The sequence below is a fragment of the Quercus lobata genome, chromosome 6 (genome assembly GCF_001633185.2).
Source record: "Quercus lobata isolate SW786 chromosome 6, ValleyOak3.0 Primary Assembly, whole genome shotgun sequence".
Taxonomy (NCBI): domain Eukaryota; kingdom Viridiplantae; phylum Streptophyta; class Magnoliopsida; order Fagales; family Fagaceae; genus Quercus; species Quercus lobata.
The window spans coordinates 17319903-17345565 of NC_044909.1; the positions used below are offsets into that span (position 1 = coordinate 17319903).

The window sequence follows — 25663 nt, forward strand, 5'->3', positions numbered from 1 at the left end:
TTTCCCAGTCGGCTCATGCGAGTCTTTGGCATCCTCTACAGCAGGATGGTGTCTAGGGAGATGCTCTTTTGGCAGCTTTTTTTTTTTTTTTTTTAGTTTATAATTATTTCTGCTCAGAATAATGCTCTTAATTTCCTTGTATGGGATATCAAGGATCTCAATTGAGAGAAATGTGATAAAATGTCAATATTAAGAAAAGTTGGAATCTTTTACAAGAATAATGCAAAAAGGTGACTATATTTGTTCTTCTATGTCTGATAGAAAATAATTCAACGCATAGAGATAGTAGTACGAGGAAGCATATATAACTGCATGTCAATACCCATAAGCAACACAACTAACAACAAACACTATATAAACGAGTACACAACATGAAAATAGCTCACTACTAGTAGTAGCTGTTCCACGAATGAAACAGTGAATTACAAGCTTAAAGATAACATAAGTTGTAGCTCTTATTTCTAAATATTTAGCTATGCATTCAGTTGGCAGTTGGGGGTTTGTGGGGTGGCTTGTGAGAAGGACTTGGTGGCTTCTTTTCAGCAGTTGAAGGCTTCAAGTTCTTTCGGGGTGGCCTTTGCGAGTCTTTATGATCTTCTGGGTGATGATCATGTGGTGGCTTGTGCTCAGGTGGTGGCTTCTCTCCTTTACCTTTTGGTGGCTTGTGTTCTGGGAATGGTTTCTTCTCTCCCTCTTCAACTGAGGTTGGTGGCTTGTGTTTTGGTGGTGGCTTTGCTCCCTTGGGAGGAGCTTTACCATCAATGGAAGATGACTCCAATAGAAGGTGTCCAGGGTGATGATCATGTGGTGGCTTGTGCTCTGGTGTTGGCTTCTCTCCTTTACCCTTTGGTGGCTTGTGTTCTGGGAATGGTTTCTCTTCCTTGTCAAGTGGGGTTGGTGGCTTGTGTTTTGGTGGTGGCTTTTCTCCCTTTGGAGGAGGTTTGCCATCGATGGAAGTAGACTCCAATAGAAGGCGTCCAGGGTGATGATCATGTGGTGGTGGCTTCTCTCCCTTACCTGGGGTTGGTGGTTTGTGTTCTGGCAATGGCTTCTCTTCCTTATTGAGTGAGGTTGGTGGCTTGTGTTTTGGGGGTGGCTTTTCTCCCTTAGGAGGTTTGTGCTCATGTTTGGGAGACTCATGGTGGTCAGCCAGTGAGGCAGTGCTGAGAAGCACCACTCCAAGGAGCAACACTAGGCAGAATTTGCTGGTATTCATCTTTCGTCTCTGGACGGTTCAAAACAGCAAGACTTCTTGGCCTTTTATAACGGATACTCGAGCCTATTTCGTCAGATCATACGTCATTCAGCACATAAAATATACCCTACCATAGACACAGTTCAAAATGGATATCTTTTCCTCTTGAATGTGCAATTATTAATGTCATATATGGGGTCCGATCTGGTCCTACCGAGTTCAAAAGTTTGACAATGTACCAAAGTTGTTCGTGGTGAAGGCTAGTGAGTAGTGACATAACGAATTTAGCTCTTTGCTTTCCATGCAAAGATCTCTTTTGCATGCAATCTTAGAATCTTATAATCTAAAGCTAGTTACTCAATTTTCTTACTTTGAATTTTTATATGCTAAACATAGATATCATTCCCACTATAAGGAAGAAAATTCATATATTAGTCACGTAATATGTACATGGTTCACATCAACACCTTATCCTAACAAATGTTTAGGCTTTTCAAATATAAAATCTCTATTTCACTTTTTCTTTTTTCTTTTTTTATTTCACTTTATACCTTATCAATCACAAATTGTTATGTATTTATTTAAATTTTCTTATAAAATGACCAAATTTCAAAAAAAAAAAAAAAAAAAACCATATATATGTCATACCAATATAACTTGCATGATTGGTAAAGTATAAGATGTGACACAAAAAGCGTGATGAATGACAAAATTTAGTTACAAAATTGGTTGTAACCTAAAACTATAACGGTATTAAAAGAAAAAACATTACTACATATTTTGAAAATCTAACAGTTGAATTACATATTATTTACGCTTTTAATACGCATGTTAAATTCTATCTTAATCGGATATTATTTACCATATGATCCATAAGCTTATATTTTATGCATAATTTTAAACTACAAAATTTATAATTTAAATAATTTATTGATGATATAGTTATTGATTTTTAATTTTTTAGAAATTTTACAAATATAGAAAATATAAAAAAAAATGTAATTCAATGGTGAATTTTGTCAAAATTCACCACTAATAAAAAAAAATATTGATTAAGGTAGTTCAAAAGTACAATCAATTTTGTAGTTAAACTTTGTCTAAAATAAAAAAAAATAAAAAAATAAAAAAAGGGTATAACACATGAAATATAGGAAAGGGGTATGTGCCATTAGGCTACAAGGCCCATTCGGGCATTTATGAATTTTTTACTTCTATTATTATTAACATTATTCAGAACATGGCATTGAAGTCCCACATCGTGAGTGAGTAGATTACATGTCGGCATGATAAATAAACAGTGCTAAATTCCAAACACGCTAAAAAGTGGACAGTGGTGTTTCTCGAATTCCCACTTATATAGGATGGCGACTTTACTAGCTACTAGACACTGCACCAGTAGTTAGAAGAAAGATGAAAACAAGTCACGTGACTCTAGTAATACAATATACAAACCATTTTTTAATTGAATAGTACTGGCCACCGTCAGCTGGGCTTGGTGAAGCCTGTGAAAATTAAACCTTCAGTTGTCGATAAATATGTTAGAATAATCTGATTTATAGGGGCAGAAATCAAACTTCATAGTGTAATATAAAATATGTAGACAAACCTTTACAAAAGATAATGTACTAAGATTCTTAATTAATGGATAGCAAATAATATTATTAACCATTCACAAATGAGTGTGAAGTGTTGAATTAGAGGCACATGTGAGTTGTTACAAATACTATTTTTGGAGTTATCAATAGCACCACCATTATGATGCAGTTTATTCTATATGCTTTCATATTTTCAATGAAATTGTATTTAAAAACTGATACTTTTTTCTAAAACAATTAGACATGATGGTTTCATTCATCTCTATGACTATGTACTTATATTTGAGTGTGTTAGGTGGGAAAAAAAACTATGTGCTGAATTGATGGCTTTAACAGATTAACAATAATATTTCTGTCTGCAAATAGGACTGTAATTCATTGTTAAAATGAAATAATAATTAAATAGAACTCTCTTTTGATATAAAGTTTATCTCTAACGGGCTGTATTAGAGATTTAATACAAATTCCCATCTTTACCAAAAGTTCAATTGGGGCATTCAAAGAAACCCCGTTACAAAGCCCATTCTTGGCACTGCCGCTTTGGACCAAAACAGAGAAAACATATTAAAATCAGCTGTGTGATCTCAGAGAGAAAACCACTTATTAGGCCAACCAAATTATAAATTTAGGAAAAAGGCCAAAGTTCAAGATTGATAATTGCAACTGACAGTTATTTTAATTTATAATGAAATGACCGGCGAGTAATAAAGTTAGAGGGACAATTGAAATGGAAATGGATAAACTAGCTCAACAAACTTTTTCGTTGTGTTCAAACTCAACTATCATTCCGTTCCTCAAAAACCGAGATTTGCTAGCTAGTAGTGTCACAAATGGAAAATCTCCATGAACGCAATGGTTTTTTTTATACTTAAAGTGTCTAAATTTTGGACTTTCTGATTACGATGAGCAAATCAATGACGTTACAGTGTAAGAGGAGACACTCATGAAATTAAAGTTAATTTGACTCTAGGAAGAGAAAGACACCTACGTCCGACTCAGCATCCTCATTTTTTTCAAGGGGCTAATGTGTAGGGTGCCCAATTTGTAAAAGGCAATCGGCCTTCAAGGGACTACTCTTTCTCACTACCAAAAACAACCTCATTAAGACGTCTTTCATGTGTTGGTCCAAATTTCAAAGAGATAATGGGCCTGTCAAGCTCTAGTCTTTATACAAGTTCAAATTAATTTGGAGAGAAACTTTTAAAACTCTTTATATATATTTTATTAAATGTGAATTTTGAAAATTTAACAATTTAATTGCATATTCCGTACGTTTTTAACATACATGTAAAGTTTCTTTCAAATTAGATGTTATTTTCTCTCAGAACTATTTTGGAAAGAAACTTTTCAAATTTCTTATATATCTTTTATTATATGTAAATTTTGAAAATCTAATGATTAGATTGCAAGTTTTTTATATTTTTAACATGTATGTAAAATTTCGTTCAAATTGGATAATATTTACTATTTGATCAATAAACTTTATTTATTTTAAGAGAAAAACAATATAAGAAATAAAAACCCTTTTATTTAGAAATAACTTCTTAGATAAAAATAGCTTGCATTCTACCAATGATGAGTTCGAGGGTCAGGTTACACTATAAGAAGATCACACCCAATACACTTTGTACATTTTTAGACCCCTATAAAACGAGATTGTTTAATCTAGTTAATTAACCAAGCGAATACTTAAGTCTATTATTCAGATTTAAGTTAAAACAAAACAATCATATCATGTAAAGCAGCGGAAATATAAAAAACACAATGATATGATGACCCAGGAAAACCAAACCAGTAAAAAACCTAGGGAGGATTTAACCTAACTATCCTCAAGGTAAAATGCAAATCCACTATGAAATAATTGAAATTTGTACAATAGAACTTAGACCAGTAATATTCTATTACTACCTCGAGTAGAAAATTTACTACCATGACCCCATGATAGCTCTAAATCCACGAACTGCTTATCTTTTGGATTCACAGCAAGCACAAGTACTCCCACTTGTATATCTTTAAGCTCTTTATGCAGCAACCAAATTGATCATCAAGTTCTTGACATAAGATTCACATACACAACATAAACAACAACTATAAAACATGGCTAGGGTTTTTCCTTTTATACTTAAGGCAAAACATAAAACCTTACACGTCAAATGGGCTTGGGCTGAGTTGGAAATTTCTGCAGAAAAACAATCTGCACGAGCTTCGATCGATCAAGTCTAATTCTCGATCAATCGAGCCAAGTAGATTTACACAATAAATCCTGTAGTACACTCGATTCCAACTTTACACATAAACATACTTTAAGCAAGTCTAAAACAAGAATAAACGTTTTAATCATGGTTTGCCAACATTACAAAATGAAGTTCTAATACATTTAAACCTAGAGTCTTAGAACCCAACAAATTCCCCCTTTGGCAATCCATGACAAAATACAAACTAGACAAAGTGCTCAAAGTTACAAAAACAGCTCATTACAAAAACATTGCCCAACAAAAACAAAGTTAACCTAACTACTATCTATCAGTTCCATGTATGGGTAGTAGCCCAACTGAATCAACCTGTATATTTCTATAACAATTAACAAACACATAAACGCATGTATGGAAAATGCAAGTAAAACAAAATAAATTCTTGATTTCACATAAGCATAAATTACAAGACATATATCATGAATAAACTCATAAATATAAAATCAATAATCAATGTAGCACAATGTGAAACAAGAAACAGATATAAATACATCATAGTATCTCCCCCTATCATAGACAACTCAAATAAATCAAAATACATCATGAGCCAAAAAATATAAATACAAGATGAAGCACCTAGATACAATTTAAAGCTCCACAGCTCCAAAACAACAAAAAACTCTCCCTATCAACAAAATCTCTCTTATCCAAATGTACTCCCCCTTTTTTGTGACGAATTGCCAAAGAGCAATCACTCATCATCAAAAGGAGGTGGTGGAGGTGACCGTCGAATACTCGCCAAATCTGCTTTTAAGGACTAAAGCTCGGCAAGCACATCTACCAAAAGCTGACCATGAGCCGCCTGAACGGTCATGACAGTCTCCAACATACGACGAATGTCCAAATCATCCGAAGTAGAATGTGGAGGAGCAACAGCAATAGTCAGATCCATAAACTCATCAGTAGCCAGATCACCTGAAGAAGAAGGAGGAGGAGGTGCAACACCCGAAGAGGAAGAATAGGGTGTTTAGAGCTAGCTCGCATCTGAGCAGCTCTCTGCCAAAGGAAGGTGGCACCTATAGGAGTTATATTATGCATAGGCTCAGAAGTAGGAAAAGACTTTAATCCTAAATGTAGCAAAAACCTATTAATAAAAACAGGGAAGAAAAGAGCATGAGCAGAAGAACTACTCCAATGAACCTCAACCAAAGAACGAATGAAAAGATGAGGAAAACTCATAGAAGCATCTGTGACAAGAGCATACAAAAATGCACACCTCTCTAAAGGAATAGTATGCAAATGAGAGATGGGCCAAAACGAATGGCAAGAAATCCGGAAAAAGAGATAATGAATCTTGGTCAACTCATGAGAGGTGATCTGAGGATCAGAACCCCACTAGATAGAAGATCCAGTAAGATATGACATGATGTCATCTAGGGCAGGAGACTCATCATAAGAATAGACGGGATGCTGGACCTTAGGCACCCCAAAAGCAGAGGCCACTACCGTAGGAGTAATGGTGTACTCTTCACCCCTTATCCAATTTTTCACATATTGAGTATTGGAATCATTAGAGTAGACAGAGAGGTTCGAGTAGAACTCTCTGATTAAGGTAGCCGGAGGAGGATGATCAACATCCAACAAAGGTAACTAGCCCCGACGCTCAAAGTTTCTCCTAATCTTCGGGTCAAGCTCATCTAAAACTACCTTACGCTCAACCCACACATTCCTAAGAATGTTTAGCTTCTCATATGTCCCCTGGTTTTTCTCACTCAGAAACCGCTCACTATCAAAGGTAGGAGAAGAAGAAGAGGTGAATGTCCTATAGGCTCTAGTCTTCCTAACCATGATTCTAAAGATTAGAAAGGACAGACAGAGAAGAGACAAAAGACAAAACAAAAGGAAAACCCAAGGGCAAACTGCAAGTTAGAACAAAAGAAATATAGAAAATAACAATCTAATGCAGTGAGAATAAGTTTAATTTCACTGTAAAATTACAAAATTGGCTTGAGCATAGAGTTTATATCCAAAAAACCCCAAATTTTGAAAACCCACTTTCACAAATTTCAATAAATTAACCAATTGATCATTACACAAGATAGAGAACAGATTATAATGATCAAATTAATTAATCTAACAAGCCAATTTTATCAAATTATGCTCAATCGAACAAAATCCCCAATTCGGGTAGTTTCAAGCCCTAGAAAATCCAATTTTTCCCAATTCATCAAATTGGTCAAATTAAACTACAAGGATCAATTTAATAACGTCCCACAGCAAAAACCCAATGATCAATTTAGAAAGAAAAGGTTGAAATCAACAAAAACCCCAAATTTTCATAGATTCGAATATGTCCCAAAATGCATGAAAAAAATACATGAAACATGAAATAAATGAAAAAGGAAGGGCAAAACGGTCTTACCGGCCTTAGAGGACAAAAAACTTTGAAAAGATTTGAGGGAAAACGATAAAATCTTGCTTTGAATCCTTGACCGACCGAAAAGAGAGAGAAGTTTTTGAAAATTTTGAAAGAGTGTTAAACACATGAAAAGCTAATGGTTTTAAAAAAACTCTCTATGCGATTTTCGATTGATCGAAAAATAGATTTGATCAATCAAAAATACCTTCGATTGATCCAACAGCGATTGAGCATCGATCGAACCAGGCAGATTCAAAACAAAATTTTAATCGCAATTTTGATTAGTCGAGAAACGAAATCAATCGATCGAAAATCTGGAAAAATCAAATTTTTTAAAAACAAAGCAATTTTATGCAGAAACTCCTCAAAGCATAGTATGTTATGATTAAAATGCCTGAGTATGAGATGAAATGCTTTTCAAAAACCCTTGTATTGAACCCAGAACTCCCAAAAAAAAAAATATTTTCAATCAATGTTCCTTAAATCTCAAAGTTTAAACACATTTTGCATTAAAATCAAGGAATTTTCAATCTTAGATGGCCAAAACAATATCACACACAATAACATGTACAAAGTTTAACAAAGTGTAACTTGTGTAGTGTGGGCAACTAGCAAAAGTTTGAGATACATGTGAGGTGATATGTGAATATTAAGCAATCACAATTTCTATAAAATTCATCACATAAATTCGAAAGAGACTATCACCTAAAGAGTTACATCATATAACTCTCTTATCTCCTAGAAAACAAGCTTGCAATCATGTAAGTTTCTTGATTTGCCTTATATTGTACACAACAATTTTATTTGATCAGAAACTTATCAAAATAACCAGGATAATGTACACACTAATTTTAATTGATTGAATTAATTATAGTTCAATAATGTACACACCAATTTTAGCATTTAAACTAAGGCTACACCTTATGTTCTTTTTGTATATGTGCTACACTTTTTCGAGCACAAAATCTTATGATATGCACTAAGGTGTTCATGATTAGCTAGTAAACAGTAGTGAGATGGTTATTTATACCTTTCTCAATAAGTTCAAGTCCAACAATCAAAGGCATGTGATTTCAAGATCAAGATAAAGTGATCAAAAGCTATAAACATCTTTCCACACTACATGCACTATAAAGCTCAAACTAATAAAGTGCAATAAATAAGTTCATTCAAGCTAAACAAGGTACATAAACATGTTATATAAAAATAGAATGGCCAACCTTGATTTCAAATCCAAATAAAATAATGCAAAACACATTTTGCTTCCCTTTCCCCCCCTCCCCATTTTTTTTGTTTTTGTTTTTGTTTTTTTTTGTTTTTTTGTTTTTTGTTTTTTGTTTTTTTTGAAGAGAAATAACAAAAACAATCTAGAATGAAATGCATGAATGTTATGCAATGCAAATCCTAGAAAAACAAAGACAACAAAGAAGAAAGGTCACAAAGAATAGAACGATGAAGCACAAGAACCATGTTAGAAAGACTCAATTAGATCGAGCCTTTTGCATCCAAAACCTTTTAGATGCAATTCTAGCATTGGAGTTATTATTCAAATGAAAATGCTGAGCAACTCCAAGATTGGAATAAAGGTTTAAAGCCTTTACCAATTCACCAATAAGTACCATAGGATCTTGTGCTTGAAACACAAGTACTTTTGGCTTATTTGCTCACTTAGCATCTTGCAACTTAAAACAGTTTGAACGAATGTGCCCAGACTTTCTACAAAAATGACAAACCCATGTAGGTCTATCATGCAACTTGTCCTTAGGAGGGTTAGGAGTCTTAGGTTTAGATTCTTGAAGATCAACCTTAATCTTCCTAAGAGGTATAACTTCAGCTTGTTTGACAATCTCACTCACAAAAGGCTCAAAAGAAGAAACAAAGTTTTTGGAATGAGTCTTAGAAACAGAGATGCTATGTGTTCAAGTTTGAAACTAGCAGTCCTATTATTTTGTTCTCTAGCAACAGATAATTCTAGTTTCAAATTTTTAATTTTATCAAGCAACATCATGTTCTCAGTCTTCACCTTATCAAGCAATTCATTAGCATCAAACAATTTTAAGAGCAAATTCTTTTTATCAAGTTCAAGAGAAGCAATTTTCTGTAAACCTAAATCAACACTCATAGCATCCTTTGCAGCAACTTTGCAAAGTTTATTGTAGGCTTCTTGCAAGTCTACATCCTCAAAGAGTTCCCCATCAGAAGGGTTCTCTTTAACAGCAACACCTTCAAAAACTTCATCATCACTAAAAGTTACAGCCATAACCTTACCTTAGACCTCAAGAATGTAGGACATTCTGATTTCATATGAACATACCCTTGACATCCAAAATATTGTTGGCCCATAGAATTATTAGGGCTTTGACCTACTTTCTCTCTAGGTTTTTCAATATTATTCACCTTAGTGGGATCATTCCTCCTAAAATTTCTAAGTTCAGCATTGTTTTTACCTTTTGCCCTTCTATTATTGTTCATGAGAAAATTTCTAAAATTCTTGGCAAGGTAAGCAATCTCTATAGCAAAGAACTCATTATCAAATCCATTCACATCAACATCATTAACAGACTTAAGAGCCATTGATTTGGATTTGCTTGTCTTAGGTAAGTCCAACTCATAGGATTGAAGAGATCCTACAAGTTCATCAACAGAGATGGAATCCACATCCTTACTTTCAGTGATGTCAGTCAATTTGGGTCTAAAGTCCTCAGTCAAGAATCTAAGTATCTTCCTAACAATTTTAGATTGATCATAGATTTCACCCCAGTTATAAGCAGAGTTAACAATATCATTCAGTTTAGCATAGAATTCATTAAAACATTCATTATCAGACATTCTAATACTTTCAAATCTAGTAGTTAACTACTGCAGTTTGTTAATCTTAACTGTCTTTGTGCCTTCATGCACAATTTGGAGAATATTCCAAGCAGTGTGAACAACCTCAACATTTAAGATTCTCTTGAATTCATTTATAGAAACAGCATTAAAAATAACATTCATAATTTTGCTATTAAAAGCAACTGCTTCTTTCTGAGAAGTTTGCCACTCACTAACTGGAGTAGTGGGCTTCTCCCATCTGTATTCAACGGAGTTCCAAACTCTCTCATCAATAAATTTCAGAAATGCTTTTATCATTACTTTCTAATAAGTATAGTTGTTCCCATCAAAGTGAGGTGGGATCACAAGAGAGTGACCGTGTTCCATGATAATAGGGGTCAAGAATAAACTCTTAGATTAAAGGATCTAGAAAAATAGAGCTAACCTGCTCTAATACCACTTGTACGTTTTTAGACCCCTATAAAACTAGATTGTTTAATCTAATTAATTAACCAAGTGAATACTTAGATTTATTATTCAAATCTAGGTTAAAAAAAAACAATCATATCATGTAAAGCAACAGAAATATAAAGAACACAATGATATGATGACCCAAGAAAACCAAACGAGTAAAAAACTTGGGTAAGATTTAACCTAGCTATCCTCAAGGTAAAAAACAAATCGACGAATTGAAGTTTGAATAATAGAACTTAAAACACTAACATTCTATTGCTACCTTGAGTAGAAAACTTACTACCATGACTCCATGATAACTCCGAGTCCACGAACTATTTCTCTCTTAGATTCACAGTAAGCACAAGTACTCCCATTTGTATATCTTTAAGCTCTTGATGCAGCAACCGAACTGATCATCAAGTTCTTGACATAATCTTGATTCTTGATAACTCTAAGTATATGTGAAGGCAAACACTTCTAGATCTCACAAGAGATTCACATAAACAGCATAAACAACAACTATAAAACGTGTTTCTCAAAAAAAGAAAAACAACTATAAAACGTGGCTAGGGTTTTTCCTTTTATACTTAAGGCAAAACATAAAACCTTACACGTTAAACAAGCTTAGGTTGAGTTGGAAATTTCTGCAGAAAAACAATCTACATGAACTTCGATCGATGAAGTCTAATTCTCGATCGATCTAGCCAAGTGGATTTACACAATAAATCCTACAGTACACTCAATTCCAACTTTACACATAAACATACTTTGAGCAAGTTTAAAACAAGACTAAACATTTTGATCATGGTTTGCCAACATTACAAAATGAAGTTCTAATATATTTAAACCTAAAGTCTTAGAACCCAACACACTTAATGGTCTTTGACTAAGAGAGAGAAGGTTATGTTACTTTTAACCCAAAAAAGAAAAAAAAAGTGATATTACTATTTAATTAATCATTTGATAAACACAAAATTATTATTCAAATTTATTACATCAACTCAAACAAGTAGTAATTTTTATGGCTTGATGATCTAAAACTAAATCACATAAAAAAATAATGGTAATAGTAGAAAGGAGAAAGTTCGGCTATAAAGTTGGTTGTGCCTATTGGTTATAACTCCATTTAATATATTTTTATTGGATGTGAATTTTGAAAAATCAACAATTGGAGGATAACATTTTTTTATATATTCTTCATTCTTGCAAAATTTAAAGAAAATAAAAAAATCAATAGTTATGGTATTAATCAAATGTTTAATCTCAAATTTTTGTAGGCTAAAATTATGCATAAAAATAAATTTATAGATCAAATAATAAATAACATTCAATTAACACGAAATTTGACATGCGTATTACGAATATAAAGATCATACATTTCAACGGTTAATATTTTCAAAATATGTAGTCTATGTTAATTATTTTTTTAGTAGCCGTTGTAGTCATTGACTATAACAAAATTTGTATGCAATCTTTCTTCTAATATAAAAATGAATTTATAGTTAAATTTATGAAGTTGAAAGCAAGTGCAAATAATTAATTAGATCCGAGTTATTATGTGAAGCATTCTTAAAGTCACTTACTACTGTTGTTTGTAGACTTTAGAAGGTAAATTTATGTCAAGTAGGGATTTTATTTTTAAGGAAGTGTGTCGGGATCATATTTTAACAGAGGTGGAGCCTATTTTGATAAAATCGGTTTCAGACAATAAATAGGTAGAAACAGGGAGACCTGTTGAACATGGATGCGGTTCTAAACAACTTATACAATATAAATAGCCTAAAGGTCCACTTTAATTAAGGATTAACTATGGTTCACAATCACATTAGCAAGAAACAAAGTCCAATTATCATTTTGGCTAGAGTTATATCCCACAACGAAAAATAAGTCTAAAAATATTGTTCGTATCACGTTCGCAAAATTCTCACTTTTAGGATTTTTGGCCAAAGAATTGACAAGTAGCCTTTCCCCAATTAGTTTATGGAGAAACACATTCTCAAACTCAAACAAGACCAAAAATACGTTTGGACTTTGGTACCACAAAAAAAAAAAAAAAAAAAAACCGCAATATTTTTAATCCATTGAAGTGGCATGTTCTTATTAGTATATAATAAAACTAATATTCGTAATGAGCTTGTGTTGAAATGATGTTACACCAACCACAAATTTCAACTTCAGCAAATTATGAAAACAAAAGTTATGAAATTGTTGTCCAGATAAGCTTACTAGGCCTTCACTGTTTCTGTCCATTTGTCAATAGAATATGAGGGAAACTATACTAATGCCATTAGTTGAATTCCTAAACGTTGAGTAAGCCGTAGTTACTGCAACCATGCCACTCATGACTCATGGGCGCCATTCCAAGACTTCTTACTTTTACATAAGTGAAGTGATTTATCAATTTGATTATTCTTAAATTTCCAGTGTAGGTCGGAGCTTTCTAATTTCACTGTTTTTTATCGTATAAATATATAATATAGTGTATATATAGAACGGTATTTGAAAGAGTTACATATTTTTTATAGCATAAATTTATAAAATATCTAACAGTTAAAAAAGATAAAGAGTAATACTAGAGATTCAAAAATTTTTACAAACTGCTAATATAGTGAGTGGTTATTGGTAAATGAAAAAATGATGTTAATGATTGGCCTAGATGAAAACCAATAAGAAGTTGGATACATCAACAGTTTGTGAAAGTGTTGCAAAATAATTTGTGGTCGTAGTACTACTTAAAGATAAGAGTAATGCTATAAGCACAAACTATTTTACAACATTTTTACAAAATGTTGATGTGGTCAACCTATTATTAGTTTTTATCTAAGCCCACCATTAATATTATATTTCATTTACCAATAATCACTCACAACATCGACACTTTGTAAAAAAATTTGTAAAATAATTTGTATATCTAATATTATTCTAAAGATAAGAGTAATGCTACAGGTACAAACAATTTTACAACATTTTTACAAAATGTTGATGTAGTCAATCTCTTATTAGTTTTCATCTAAGTCCACCATTAATATCATTTTTTTATTTACCAATAATCTCTTACCACATCAGTACTTTGTAAAATTTTTGTAAAATAATTTGTATCTCTAACATTATTCTTGTTAGGATCATATTTTATTATAATTGACTAATCTTTTGACAAAATGCATTTTACTTGTAATTGGATAGATCTAAGATAGGTTTAGTTCTTCAAGAAACATGTTTGTTCAAATCAAGTATTAAAAACATGAAAATTGGTCCAAGAAACAAGTGAAGAGAAGCTGTTCATTAAGTCTCGACAGATAGCTCGACAGATGCCTGCTATCGAGACTCAATGTGAAGCTCAATAGAGAGCTCGACAGTAGCTCGATCTATTGAGACTTACGATTTTCAGTTTTCTAGATCAGAAATTCGTTCTAGCTTGTGTAATTGGTTAGGGTTTATTTTCTCACAAATCTAGACATATATAAGGCTTATTTTTTAAAGTCGTCACATATGGATATAGAGACCAAGAGACTTATTTTTTCTGTGAGAAGCTACTGCGTTTGTACGCCATAGGGTTTTATAACTAAGTACTTCTAGATCTTCATTGTTGATCAGGTGAAACACTTTGTAGCCAACAACATCTCTTCAAGTTGCTGGAGTTAGTCATGTGTTGAGATCCACGCAAAATGTTAGTCACAGATTAGAGGTTTGTGCATCAAGGGAAAAAAAGTTATTACAAGATCAAGTTCAATTAAGTATTGGAGTAAAGGTTTAACTATAGGTTGGTATTTTGGAATAGGCTAAGGTAGTTGGTAAGATTTTTTATACTTATAACCGTTTGATTGCTGATTAGTGGATTATTGGGAGTGGTGACCTTAAAATCACCCGGTGGGATTTTTACCTTGTGAGGTTTTCCTCATTTGTCAACAAATCATCGTGTAAAATTTATTTTTCACTGCATTTAGTATTTTTGGTGATTTTTTGGTGCCTTCACGATTTGCATGCAATTGAACCTAATTAATCAATTTGGGTAATTGAATTTATTAACCGGAATCAAGCTATCATAACCCAACAATTCTAAAGACAAGAGTAATGTTATAGGTACAAACTATTTTATAACATTTTTACAAAATGTTGATGTGGCCAACCACTTATTAGTTTTCATCTAGACCCACATGTAACCTAATTCCAAAGCGTATATCCTCTCTCTCTCATTGGTTACAACAAGCGTCTTTGCTCAAAATTCCACAAAGTTATTTTGTTCAAAATAAGAAATTGCAAATTTCCTTTTTTATCTCTAAAAACTATCTATTCTTAAACTAATAAAGTATATTACTCATACTGTTTTTGTTTATAAAAATACCATAACTTTATTAAGTAGAAGATAAATATAATACATCATGAGCTAAAGTTGACTCAACCATATTAGGGTTTTCCTTTATCCAAGTTTGATAACTATCTAAATATTTGGCATACTATGCCAAAAGGTGAGCTGGACAATTGCCATCTCACTTAACATGGAAATTTCCACATATCTAAAATTTTGCAATTTTGCTCTAATCTCGCCGATAATGTTGTCAATAGCAATTGGAGCTTCACTAGTTCCAATTAACACATCAAAAACTATCTTGGGGTCATTCTCAAGCACCACATCTCATACCCCTATGTCCCAAGCAAAAAGAACCCCTTCCTCCAATGCTTTTGCTTCAATCTCCATAGGACCCAGTGGGGTTGGTAAGTTTTGCTTAGGGCTGCCTCTACTTGCCCTTTGTAATCTCGAATAATAACCCCAACTCCTGCAGACTGTGTATTAAAAAAAGTAGCCCATCATTATTAGTCTTATACCAAGATTGGGTTGGGGGTATCCACTGTCTATATATATATATATATCACTCGTTTCATGGCAAGCCATCTTGAAGTTAGCCATTTGAAACTCCTCCAGTAAGTACTTGGCCTTCCGCAAAATTTCAGCCGCTGACTGTCATGTTTTACCTTGTCTCATTGCATTCCTATTAAACCATATACACCATGCCACCATGATGACTAACCCCAACAAAAAAAAAAAAAAAAATAAAAATAAAAGTATATTACTAATACTTAATTCCTACTTTCGTTCTGAAACTTTGTAACATAAATATAATACCACCAAGTAATTTTAGTTCATTCTTAAACTTGTGTAAAAGGCCCTTGTCCGCAATTACTTAAATTAAAATTTGGTATTATCGTTTGAATAGATGTTGTATGACGTCTTGTATATAATCGAGTTTCTGTGTCCTAAATCTTTCATGCGAAATTTTTTCTTCCGTAATTAGTTTAGAAGCCTTAGAAAATTCTTTTGTTAATTAAGTAATTAAAATAAATTAGATTTTAGATGATCAATCATACACTTAAAAAACCAATAGATAGTGTCTACTCTTAGATTAAAAATTAAATAAACATAAATCATCCTAGTGTCGCCAATACACACACGTCCCTCTCTTAATATACAGAAAAAGTTGGGGTAGGCAAGTGGGTCCCAAAAATCTGGTGTCCACATAGAGTACCCCACTAGACCCAATGATGAGATACTATAACTCTCACAAATTTTGGTTAGCAATAAATTGTCTTAGTTAAATTTCGACCAAAATTCTTTAACGTACCCAGTCGGCTCGTGCGAGTCTTCGGCATCAACCGTAGGAGGGTGTCCTAGGAAATACACTTTTGGTGCTTTTCGTTCTGCTGAGAATAATATTCGTAAAATCTTAAACATCTTAATTTCCTTGGATGAGAATCACGGGTCCCGATTGAGATATGTGATAAGATGTCAATATATTAAGAAAAGTTAGAATCTTTACGAGAATATATAATGCAAACGTGACTTTTTGTTCTTCTATGTAAGATAGAAAACGATTCGATCAACTCATTGAGATAGTAGTACCAGGAAGCATAAGCAACAGAGCAAACTACATACACTAAAACGGGTAGAGTACACAACATGAACATAGCTCACTGCTACTAGTAACTGTTCCACGTATAGAACAGTGACTGACATGAAAGATAACATAAGTTGTAGCTCTTATTTTCTAAACATTTAGCTATGCATTCAGTTGGCAGTTGGTGGTTTGTGTGGTGGCTTCTCTCCTTTACCCTTTGGTGGCTTGTGTTCTGGGAATGGTTTTCTCTCTCCATCTTCAAGTGGGGTTGGTGGCTTGTGTTTTGGTGGCGGCTTCTCTCCTTTACCCTTTGGTGGCTTGTGTTCTGGGAATGGTTTTCTCTCTCCGTCTTCAACTGGGGTTGGTGGCTTATGTTTTGGTGGTGGCTTTGCTCCCTTGGGAGGAGGTTTGCCATCAATGGAAGAAGACTCCAATAGAAGGTGTCCAGGGTGATGATCATGTGGTGGTGGCTTCTCTCCCCTACCCTTTGGAGGTTCATTACCTCGGCTTGGTGGTTTGTGTTCTGGGAATGGCTTCTCTTCCCTATCGAGTGGAGTTGGTGGCTTGTGTTTTGGGGGTGGCTTTTCTCCCTTAGGAGGTTTGCGCTCATATTTGGGAGACTCATGGTGATCAGCCATTGAGGCAGTGCTTAGAAGCACCACTCCAAGGAGCAACACTAGAAAGTATTTGCTGGTAGTCATCTTTGGTCTCTGGATGGTTCAAAACAGCAATACTTCTTGGCCTTTTATAAGGGATATTAGAGCCTATTTCGTCAGATCATACGTCATTAAGCATGTAAAACATACCCTACCATAGACACGTACAGTTCAAAATGGATATCTTTTCTTCTTGAATGTGCAATTATTCATGTCAGGGGAGGGGGTCCAGTTGGGTCCTACTGAGTTCAAAAGTTTGACAATGTGCAATGCATGTTACTTTGTTCCTGGTGAAGGCTAGTAACATAAACGAATTTATCTCTTTGCTTTCCATGCTGATGCAGCGATCTCTTTTGCATGCAATCCTTGAATCTTTTAAGTTTAAGCTCAGTTACGTACCCAATTTTCCTACTTTGATTTTTTATATCCTATCCTATACATGGATATCATTCCCACCGAAAGGAAAAACATCTATATATTGGTCCGTAATACGTACGTGGTCCACATAAACACCTTAGCGCAAAGTAGTAAAAAAACAGTCGAATCCATGGTATATAAAAATTTAGGAAAAAGGGTTGGTGTTGTCAAGTGTCTCATATCGCAACTAGTATTTTGTGTAATATTCCGGAAATATTAGGATATGTTCAGTTAGGATAATAGAAAAGTGAGAAGATAAAAAATTAAGAAATAATGAAAATGTAGGAAAACAGAAAAAATTTTAGTTTTCCTCATATGTATTTGGTTGGGAGGGAGGAAAAGTGGAGGGATAGAAAAATTTTTTGTTTGGTTAAAAATAAAATTTGTATAAATTTACCATCATGACCTTATTAAATTTTTTTAAAAATTGTGTATAGATCAACACTTTATTAAAGTTAAAAATAAAAATAAAAATAGCATAAGAAATTAGCCCAAAACTGTTTTCTAAAAAAAAAAAAGAATAAAAACAAAAACCAACCAAAATTAATGAGAAAATAAACATATGATCACCAAAAGAAGAAGAAGAAAGCTAACACATCCAGAATAAATCAAATAAAAAAAAAGGCCAAGACATTGAAGGTGAGGGGTATTTTTTGAGCTTCCCCCTCCCAGTTTTCTCCCCATTATAAGGAGAAATTTTTTTGAAGGACCCAAGGAGAAAACACCTAGACCCCACTATTTATTTTCCTTTCCCTTTATCCAACCAAACAAACTCCAAAAAAAGTTTTCATTTCTATTTTCTCTGCACAGTTTTTTATCCACTCTATTTCACCTTCAAACAAATACACACTCAATGATCAAGGTCCCGTTTGGTAGAGTTTTCAAAAAACTAATTTTCAGTTTTATACAACATTACGCACATTTTCATTCACTTTTTCACCCATACGTATTTCAAAAAACTACAAACAACATTATTCAAATTTTTCTACCAAATGGCCCCAAATATCTTCTCTCATAATTATTAAATAATAATAATTAAAAATTAAAAATTAAAAAAAGTTAGTGGTTGGTCCCATGGGCCACATGCCTAGCGAAGCTTTTATGAATTTTTTTAGTTCTATTATTAATCATCATTTTTTATCACATGGCAATATGGCATTGAAGTCCCACATCGTGCGTAGATTAGATATTTAAATACATCCCATAAAACAAAAAAAAAATATATATATATATATATATATATTTAAATACATGTTGGCACGATAAATACAGTTTGAGCTACATTCCAATGACACTACAAAAAGTTTACCATGGGTTTCTCAATTTCTCACGTAGAGTCTCTTTAGATACTGCTTATTATTAAAAACTGAAAACTGAAAATACTATAACAAAATAATTTTTAAATGTGTGAATAGTGCCGTGGGATCCATTTTTAATGAAAGTTTTGTTGAAAAAAAAAGGTTTATAGGTCCTGTAAACAGTGCACAGATCCATTGATAGATGCTGGACGCAGCTAAAAAATCATTTCAGCTACATCCAAACGTTCACTTAGCCTTCATTTGGATAGTGCTGAAACTGAGTCTACGTTTCACTTTTTTTTTTTCTAGAATAGCGTTTCACGTTTTCAGAGGTGGCTATAGTGCTTTTTCATCAAAATTATGCTTTTTCAGTGGGTCCCATGCACCATTCATGGGACCGCAAGTACTTTATTAAAAAAAAACTTTAAAATTAGGTCCTACAGTACTATTCACACATTTAAAAATTATTTTACTACAGTGTTTTCAGTTTTCAACAAAATAAGTGATATCCAAACACACTATTAGCACAACGAATTTATTACTAGAGACATCAAACCAGCGGTGGTTAGAAGAGGGATGAAAACAAGTCATGTGACTGACTGAACTCTATAATGCATACCTATTTTAATTGAATATATAGTACAACTGGCTCAGTGAAGTCTATGAAAACCATTAATTGAATATATAGTACTGGCCACTATTAGCACATATTTCTCTCTTTCTTTCTTCTTCTTCTTCTTCTTCTTCTTCTTCTAGCCTTGGTACACTGTCAAACTTTTGAACTCAAATAATTGACTACTGAGAGAAAAGCTATCGATTTTGAACTGAAAAATGTCTATTTAAGGGTATGATTATTGACATGGAGTTATGCTTCCTGGTACTATTATTCTCAATGAGTTGAGTCGTTTACTATATACACGTTGAAAAAAAAAAGTCACATTTGCATTATTCTCGTAAAGATTCTAATTTCTCTTAAGATTGACATGTTATCATGTATCTCAATTGCGGCCCTTCATATTCCATGCATCCAAAGAATTCACTATTCAAAAACTAAATATCAAAATATCTCAAAGAATTAATTTTAATTCTCAATTAAAAATGAAAGGTGCTAATTGGAGGGTTGCCATTGATATTGAGATTTGAGAATTAGGGATAAATAATACTTGGATTATCACATCTCTCATTGTTGGTAACCATTCAATTCTATGCAAATGGGTCTACAAATTGAAATACAATGTAGATATGACAGTCTTGAAAGGTATAAGGCTTGATTGATGGCAAAAGGGTACACTTAACATGAGAGGTCAGACTAGTATGAGAATTTTTTCACTAGTAACTAAATCTGATATAGTTTGATGCTTATTGGAATTAACTGTTGGGAACCAATGGTATCTCATCCAATTGGATGTTATTAATGTATTCCTTCATGGTGACCTTTATGAAGAGGTTTACATGACACTTCTTCTAGGTTTTCGCAGTAACAGAGAGCATTAAGTATACAAGCTTAAAAAATCCTAGTAATGCTTTAAACAAGAATCCAAACAATGGTTTAAAAAATTCTCTACTACACTCATCCAACATGGATTTAATCGATCAAAGTCATATTACAATCAATAACCTTAAACTTTTCCAACATTCAGTTTGCGTCACGTGCTCTTTGAACTTCTCTAGGGAATACGCCTTAGCTGAATAGACTAAAGGTGAAGGGTTTTAGAGTTGTCACTTGATTTAGGTCCAGGAACCAACTGGGCACCTTGCATAGGGCTTTGTATATCCAGATTCTAGGTCCAGAGTTAAGGTACGGGGATGAGAAGGCTTTAGGCACCCAATCTCCCCTAGCTCGTAAGCCGACTTCCACTCATTGTATTTCACATCCTAGTTTTATTAAGAAATCCTCTAGTAGGCTATCCTCAATACACACACGCACACACAAACTAGTTCTAAATATCCAAGCAATGTATCTTAACCTAGCGTACATCACATAACATCACATCTCATATCATCTCTTCCAAGCCAGCAATCATACCTACTTATTATAGTCATCTCATAATATCACATCCAACTCATATTCAACAAGTCCATCACATACATCACATGTTCATCTCAAACAAACATGCATGTTCATACTCATATGCATGCACTTACCTCACTACATCACCACAACACCACGTATTCAGATGCATGACATGTGATTATGCATGTTTATGTGCTCATTAAAGCATATTCAAAACCCTAATCATTCAACTATACAAACAAAGAAAATAAACACATTTCAAAAAAAGCGGGGACTAATACACATGTTACTAAGTATAAATAGAAGCCTAAGCATGCATCTAAACTAACTAAAAAGGTTGAAAATAGCAAACAAACGAATGTTGATTCTTCTGGGTGAACTTGCATGTGTATGCAAGCTTGTGGAGCTTCATAAACTGGGATGAACCTGCATATCCAACCCGACCCAGAACTAACATACAACAAACAAAAAATAAATTTAACCTAGCATGCTACTAACCTAGGAAAGCAAAAACCTAAAGTAGTAAAATAAAGCAAGAAATAAACATGAAAATAAAACAAGAGAAAAGAAGGTTAAAGCTTGGTTTTGATCACTCCCCTCGGTCAATCTATCAAAACAAAAACTCAGAGGGTTAGTAAATGTTTTACTAAGGGGCTTAGACCAAAAAATGGTCACTGCTAAGAAAACTTTGAGTTTGAAGGTTTTTTTTTTTTTTTTTTTTTTTTTTTTTTTTTTTTTTTTTTTTTTTTAAGAAAAAGAAATTCTTCTTGAATCACTAGTTTTCTAGTGATTTCAGTGTGTTTTGGAAAAAAGCCTAGGAGGCCTTTTATAGTGTTAAGGGGGGTGCATGGCCATTTCCAAGCGATGTGAGATTGGCTCTGTACTAATTTCTGTCAAAAACTTACCTTACTCAATTTTGCTAGTTTAACCCGTGTAAGTAGGCTCGTGAAGATGTGTACATAGCACAAATCTATCCATTTCTATTACTAAATCTAATGGTGTTAATGTGCAAAGGAGGTGAGTTTCGTTCATTTTAAAAAGTAAAGGAGGTCTATGTACAATTTGAACCAAGATGGGGAGGTTAGTGTGATTTCAGTAAACCTTAAGGAAGGTCAATTCAATTTTCTTGCTTTCAAATTAGTCACATTATTAGAACAGATATTAGGCAGTTAGTTGGTAAATTAAATGTCTGTTTGGCACAAAACCTTTAACTTTATGCTTTTTGCTTTGTCTAAACTTAAAAAAAAAAAAAAAAAAAAAAAAAAAAAATTTCAAAAACAAAATTATCTTTTTTGAAAGTAAGCTAACTTTAGCTTTTTGTCACATATTTTGCATAAAATCATTAAAAAAAAAAAAAAAAAGATCTTTTGAAAAATACTATACAAATAAGCTATTAAAATTTGTGTGGTACTAATACCCAAACGGATGCTAAGTTTAATTTAGTATATGTATCCAAGCTATATAACAGAGATCCTTCTTACATAGATTTTATTATGAATGACAACTTAATTTCTTTTATTTTCTTCTTTGTGAATTTCAGCACGCATTATTAGAGTGGACAAACTTTACAAACAACAAAAACACACATAAATAATAATAATAATAATAATAAATCAAGGGCATATATGACGACCCATTACCTAATGGAAATTGGGACCAAGACATGAAAGACAACAATGACAGTTAATTTTTGCAGTGACAAAGGGTAGTTCCTTGAAGGCCCATTAGCCCATTACCTATTACAATTTGAGCATCCAATTAACGCATTAGCCCCAGACAATAGCCCCTTTAAAAAAAATGAGGATAATTCCTAAGGTAGAGGTGTTTCTCTTCCTAGCTAGACATTATTTTCTAACCGTTTCTTAAATTGGTAATTCAAATTAGCTGTACTTTTAAGTGTGTCTTTCTTACAATCTAACGTAATTGATTTGCTCATACTCAAAAAAAAGTCCAAAATCTAGGCACTTAGAGTCTGTTTGGATACAACTTATTTTTGTTGAAACTGAAAACTGAAAACACTGTAACAAAATAATTTTTAAATGTGTGAATAGTGTCATGAGACCCATGAACAGTGTATTTTGTCTTTTGCACAATGAATTCATGTGATGTTACTGTTTATAAGCGCTTAAAAAAAAAAGAAAAAAGAAAAAAAAAGGCAAACGCAAAAACGCGTCATGGATCCAAACACTCACTTAAAGTAAAAGAACCATTCCTTTCATGAAGGATTTTCTTTTGTAAAATTATAACTAGCGAATCCCAACAATTCATACTCATTTGTGCATAATTAATGATCTTTTTTTTTAAATAGAACTTGTTACCAACCTTGTGATCAATGGAAAATATTTAGGTACTAGCAATGCTCTTCTCTCGCATAAGGGGTGGGTCTCATGGCGGGACCCAAATGTGATGCCCACCCTTGATGTGAGAGGAAGGAGCATTGTTCGCAAACTATCTAAGAAATTTTCGTGGTTGGTGTGCCTGTAATTTCAACACTTCACCCTCATTTGTGAATAGATAATTATTTGCCTTCATTAACGTACTCATTACATTATCTTTTTTTTTTATTTTATATTTTTTATTTATACATGTGTCTACATATTTTATATGATAGTTTAAACTCTAATTTCTGCTCCCATTAGATTATTCTAATTTTCTTTATAAACTACTGAAGGTTAACACTTATCAATTCACTAAGCCCAGCTGGCGGTGGCCAGTAGTATGAAAATTATAGTAGGTTTGACTGGTTGGTATATAGTAATCACATGAATTGTTTTGTTTCCATCTTTCTTCTAACCACTGGTGCAATATGTGTAGTAATTAATAAAGTCGCCATCCTAAGTGTGAATCGGAGAAACACCATTGTGCACTTTTATTGAATTTTTGGAAAGTTGGTAAAAACTGTGCATTATCATCGGACTCTAATCCCATGTGATAAAAAAATGATGATAATAATAGAAGTGGAAAATTCATAAAGCCCTCAAGGAGCTTGCAGCCCAACGACACATACACTTATATTGGAAATTACTGTTTCATGTTATCAATATATATTCCACAAATACAATAACTGCGATATCAAATAAGAAATTCACTTTTTTTCAAGTATGTCTATAGTTAACCCACAAAAATATATAATTTGTACCAACAGTGTACAAAGGGGTGTGAAACAATTAAAACCCTTCCCATATTATGTGTCATGTATAACGGGTTTGCTTCTCCACCGCACCCTAAAAAAAATCATCGATATATCATATAAACCTATGACCCTTCTGATAAATTCAACTATTTTTGTATTTTTCTTACATTTCCTGCTGTTAGGTCTTGATGTGGACCACATACATATTACATGACCAATATATGGATTTTTTTCGTTTCTATGGGAATGATATATATGTTTAGCATATAAAAAATCAAAGTAAGAAAATTGAGGAACTATGCATTAAGTGAAAAGATTCTAAGATTGCATGTTATGGGATATGGTTGCATGGAAAGCATAAGAGCAAAATTCGTTACATGTCACTAGCCTTCACCAGGAGTAACCTTGGTACATTGTCAAACATTTGAACTCTATATGGACCTCCAGAAATTAATAATTGAATAAACAAGAAGAGATGATATCGATTTTGAACTGCTTCTATGATAGGGTATATTTTAAGTGCTGAATGACGAAGGATCTGACGTAATAGGCTCTAGTATTCGTTATAAAAGGCCAAGAAGTCTTGTTGTTTTGAACCATCCAAAGACGAAAGATGACTACTACCAAATACTTCCTAGTTTTGTTCCTTGGAGTGGTGCTTCTAAGCACTGCCTCACTTGCTGACCACCATGAGTCTCCCAAACATGAGCACAAACCTCCTAAGGGAGAAAAGCCACCCCCAAAACACAAGCCACCAACCTCACTCAATAAGGAAGAGAAGCCATTGCCAGAACACAAACCACCAACCCCAGGTAAGGGAGAGAAGCCACCACCACATGATCATCACCCTGGACGCCTTCTATTAGAGTCTACTTCCATTGACGGCAAACCTCCTCCAAAGGGAGAAAAGCCACCACCAAAACACAAGCCACCAACCCCACACGACAAGGAAGAGAAACCACTCCCAGAACACAAGCCACCAAAGGGTAAAGGAGAGAAGCCACCACCAGAGCACAAGCCACCCCACAAACCCCCAACTGCCAACTAAATGCATTGCTAAATCTTTAGAAATAAGAGCTACTGCTTATGTTAGCTATCTTCTCAGTCATTGTATTGAGCTATGTTCATGTTATGTACTCTACTCGTTGTAGTTTTTGTTGTAATTTGATCTGTTTCTTATGAGTATTGACATGCAGTTATGCTTCCTGGTACTTCTATTTCAGTAAGTTGCATCGCTTCCTATATATAGATATAGAAGAACACAAGGTCACGTCTGCATTATTCTCGTGAAGTTTCTTACTTTTTTTTAATATTGACATGTTTTCACATATCTCAATTGAGACCCTTGATATATCAGATACAAGGAAATTAAGATCATTATTCTCATCAGAAAAAAGAAAAAAAGAAAAAAAGAAGAAGATAATTTAAGGGCATTGGACTTGATATAATTATATTAAAATGGATTATTTGGTGGCACGTGACCAAAACCAAAAATTCATTACAGTATAATGCCATGTGCTAGTGGTGTCACTAAAAATAATTGAATTTTGAACTTGAGACCTCACTGTTTCATGAAATTTTAAGAA

At 33.4% G+C, this 25663-nt stretch overlaps 3 protein-coding genes across 3 annotated transcripts; 1 reads left to right on the forward strand and 2 right to left on the reverse strand.

The window, feature by feature from the left end:
• Positions 1 to 286: 286 nt before the first annotated feature.
• LOC115995035 (early nodulin-75-like) lies at positions 287 to 1230 on the reverse strand. Its single transcript, XM_031119444.1, has one exon. It carries the CDS (start codon positions 1214 to 1216, stop codon positions 482 to 484), a length of 735 nt encoding a protein of 244 aa, XP_030975304.1. The 5' UTR covers positions 1217 to 1230; the 3' UTR covers positions 287 to 481.
• Positions 1231 to 16490: 15260 nt separating this feature from the next.
• Positions 16491 to 17274, reverse strand: LOC115993851 (early nodulin-75-like). The gene has a single exon (XM_031117828.1). It carries the CDS (start codon positions 17258 to 17260, stop codon positions 16730 to 16732), a length of 531 nt encoding a protein of 176 aa, XP_030973688.1. The 5' UTR covers positions 17261 to 17274; the 3' UTR covers positions 16491 to 16729.
• A 7403-nt stretch (positions 17275 to 24677) lies between these two features.
• LOC115995386 (early nodulin-75-like) lies at positions 24678 to 25303 on the forward strand. The gene has a single exon (XM_031119938.1). The coding sequence runs from the start codon at positions 24691 to 24693 to the stop codon at positions 25123 to 25125; it is 435 nt and encodes a 144-aa protein (XP_030975798.1). The 5' UTR covers positions 24678 to 24690; the 3' UTR covers positions 25126 to 25303.
• The last annotated feature ends 360 nt before the right edge of the window (positions 25304 to 25663 follow it).

Excerpts from the sequence above, each read along its gene's own strand:
- LOC115995035 (XM_031119444.1), bottom strand. The coding sequence starts at position 1,216 with ATGAATACCAGCAAATTCTGCCTAGTGTTGCTCCTTGGAGTGGTGCTT.
- LOC115993851 (XM_031117828.1), bottom strand. The coding sequence starts at position 17,260 with ATGACTACCAGCAAATACTTTCTAGTGTTGCTCCTTGGAGTGGTGCTT.
- LOC115995386 (XM_031119938.1), top strand. The coding sequence starts at position 24,691 with ATGACTACTACCAAATACTTCCTAGTTTTGTTCCTTGGAGTGGTGCTT.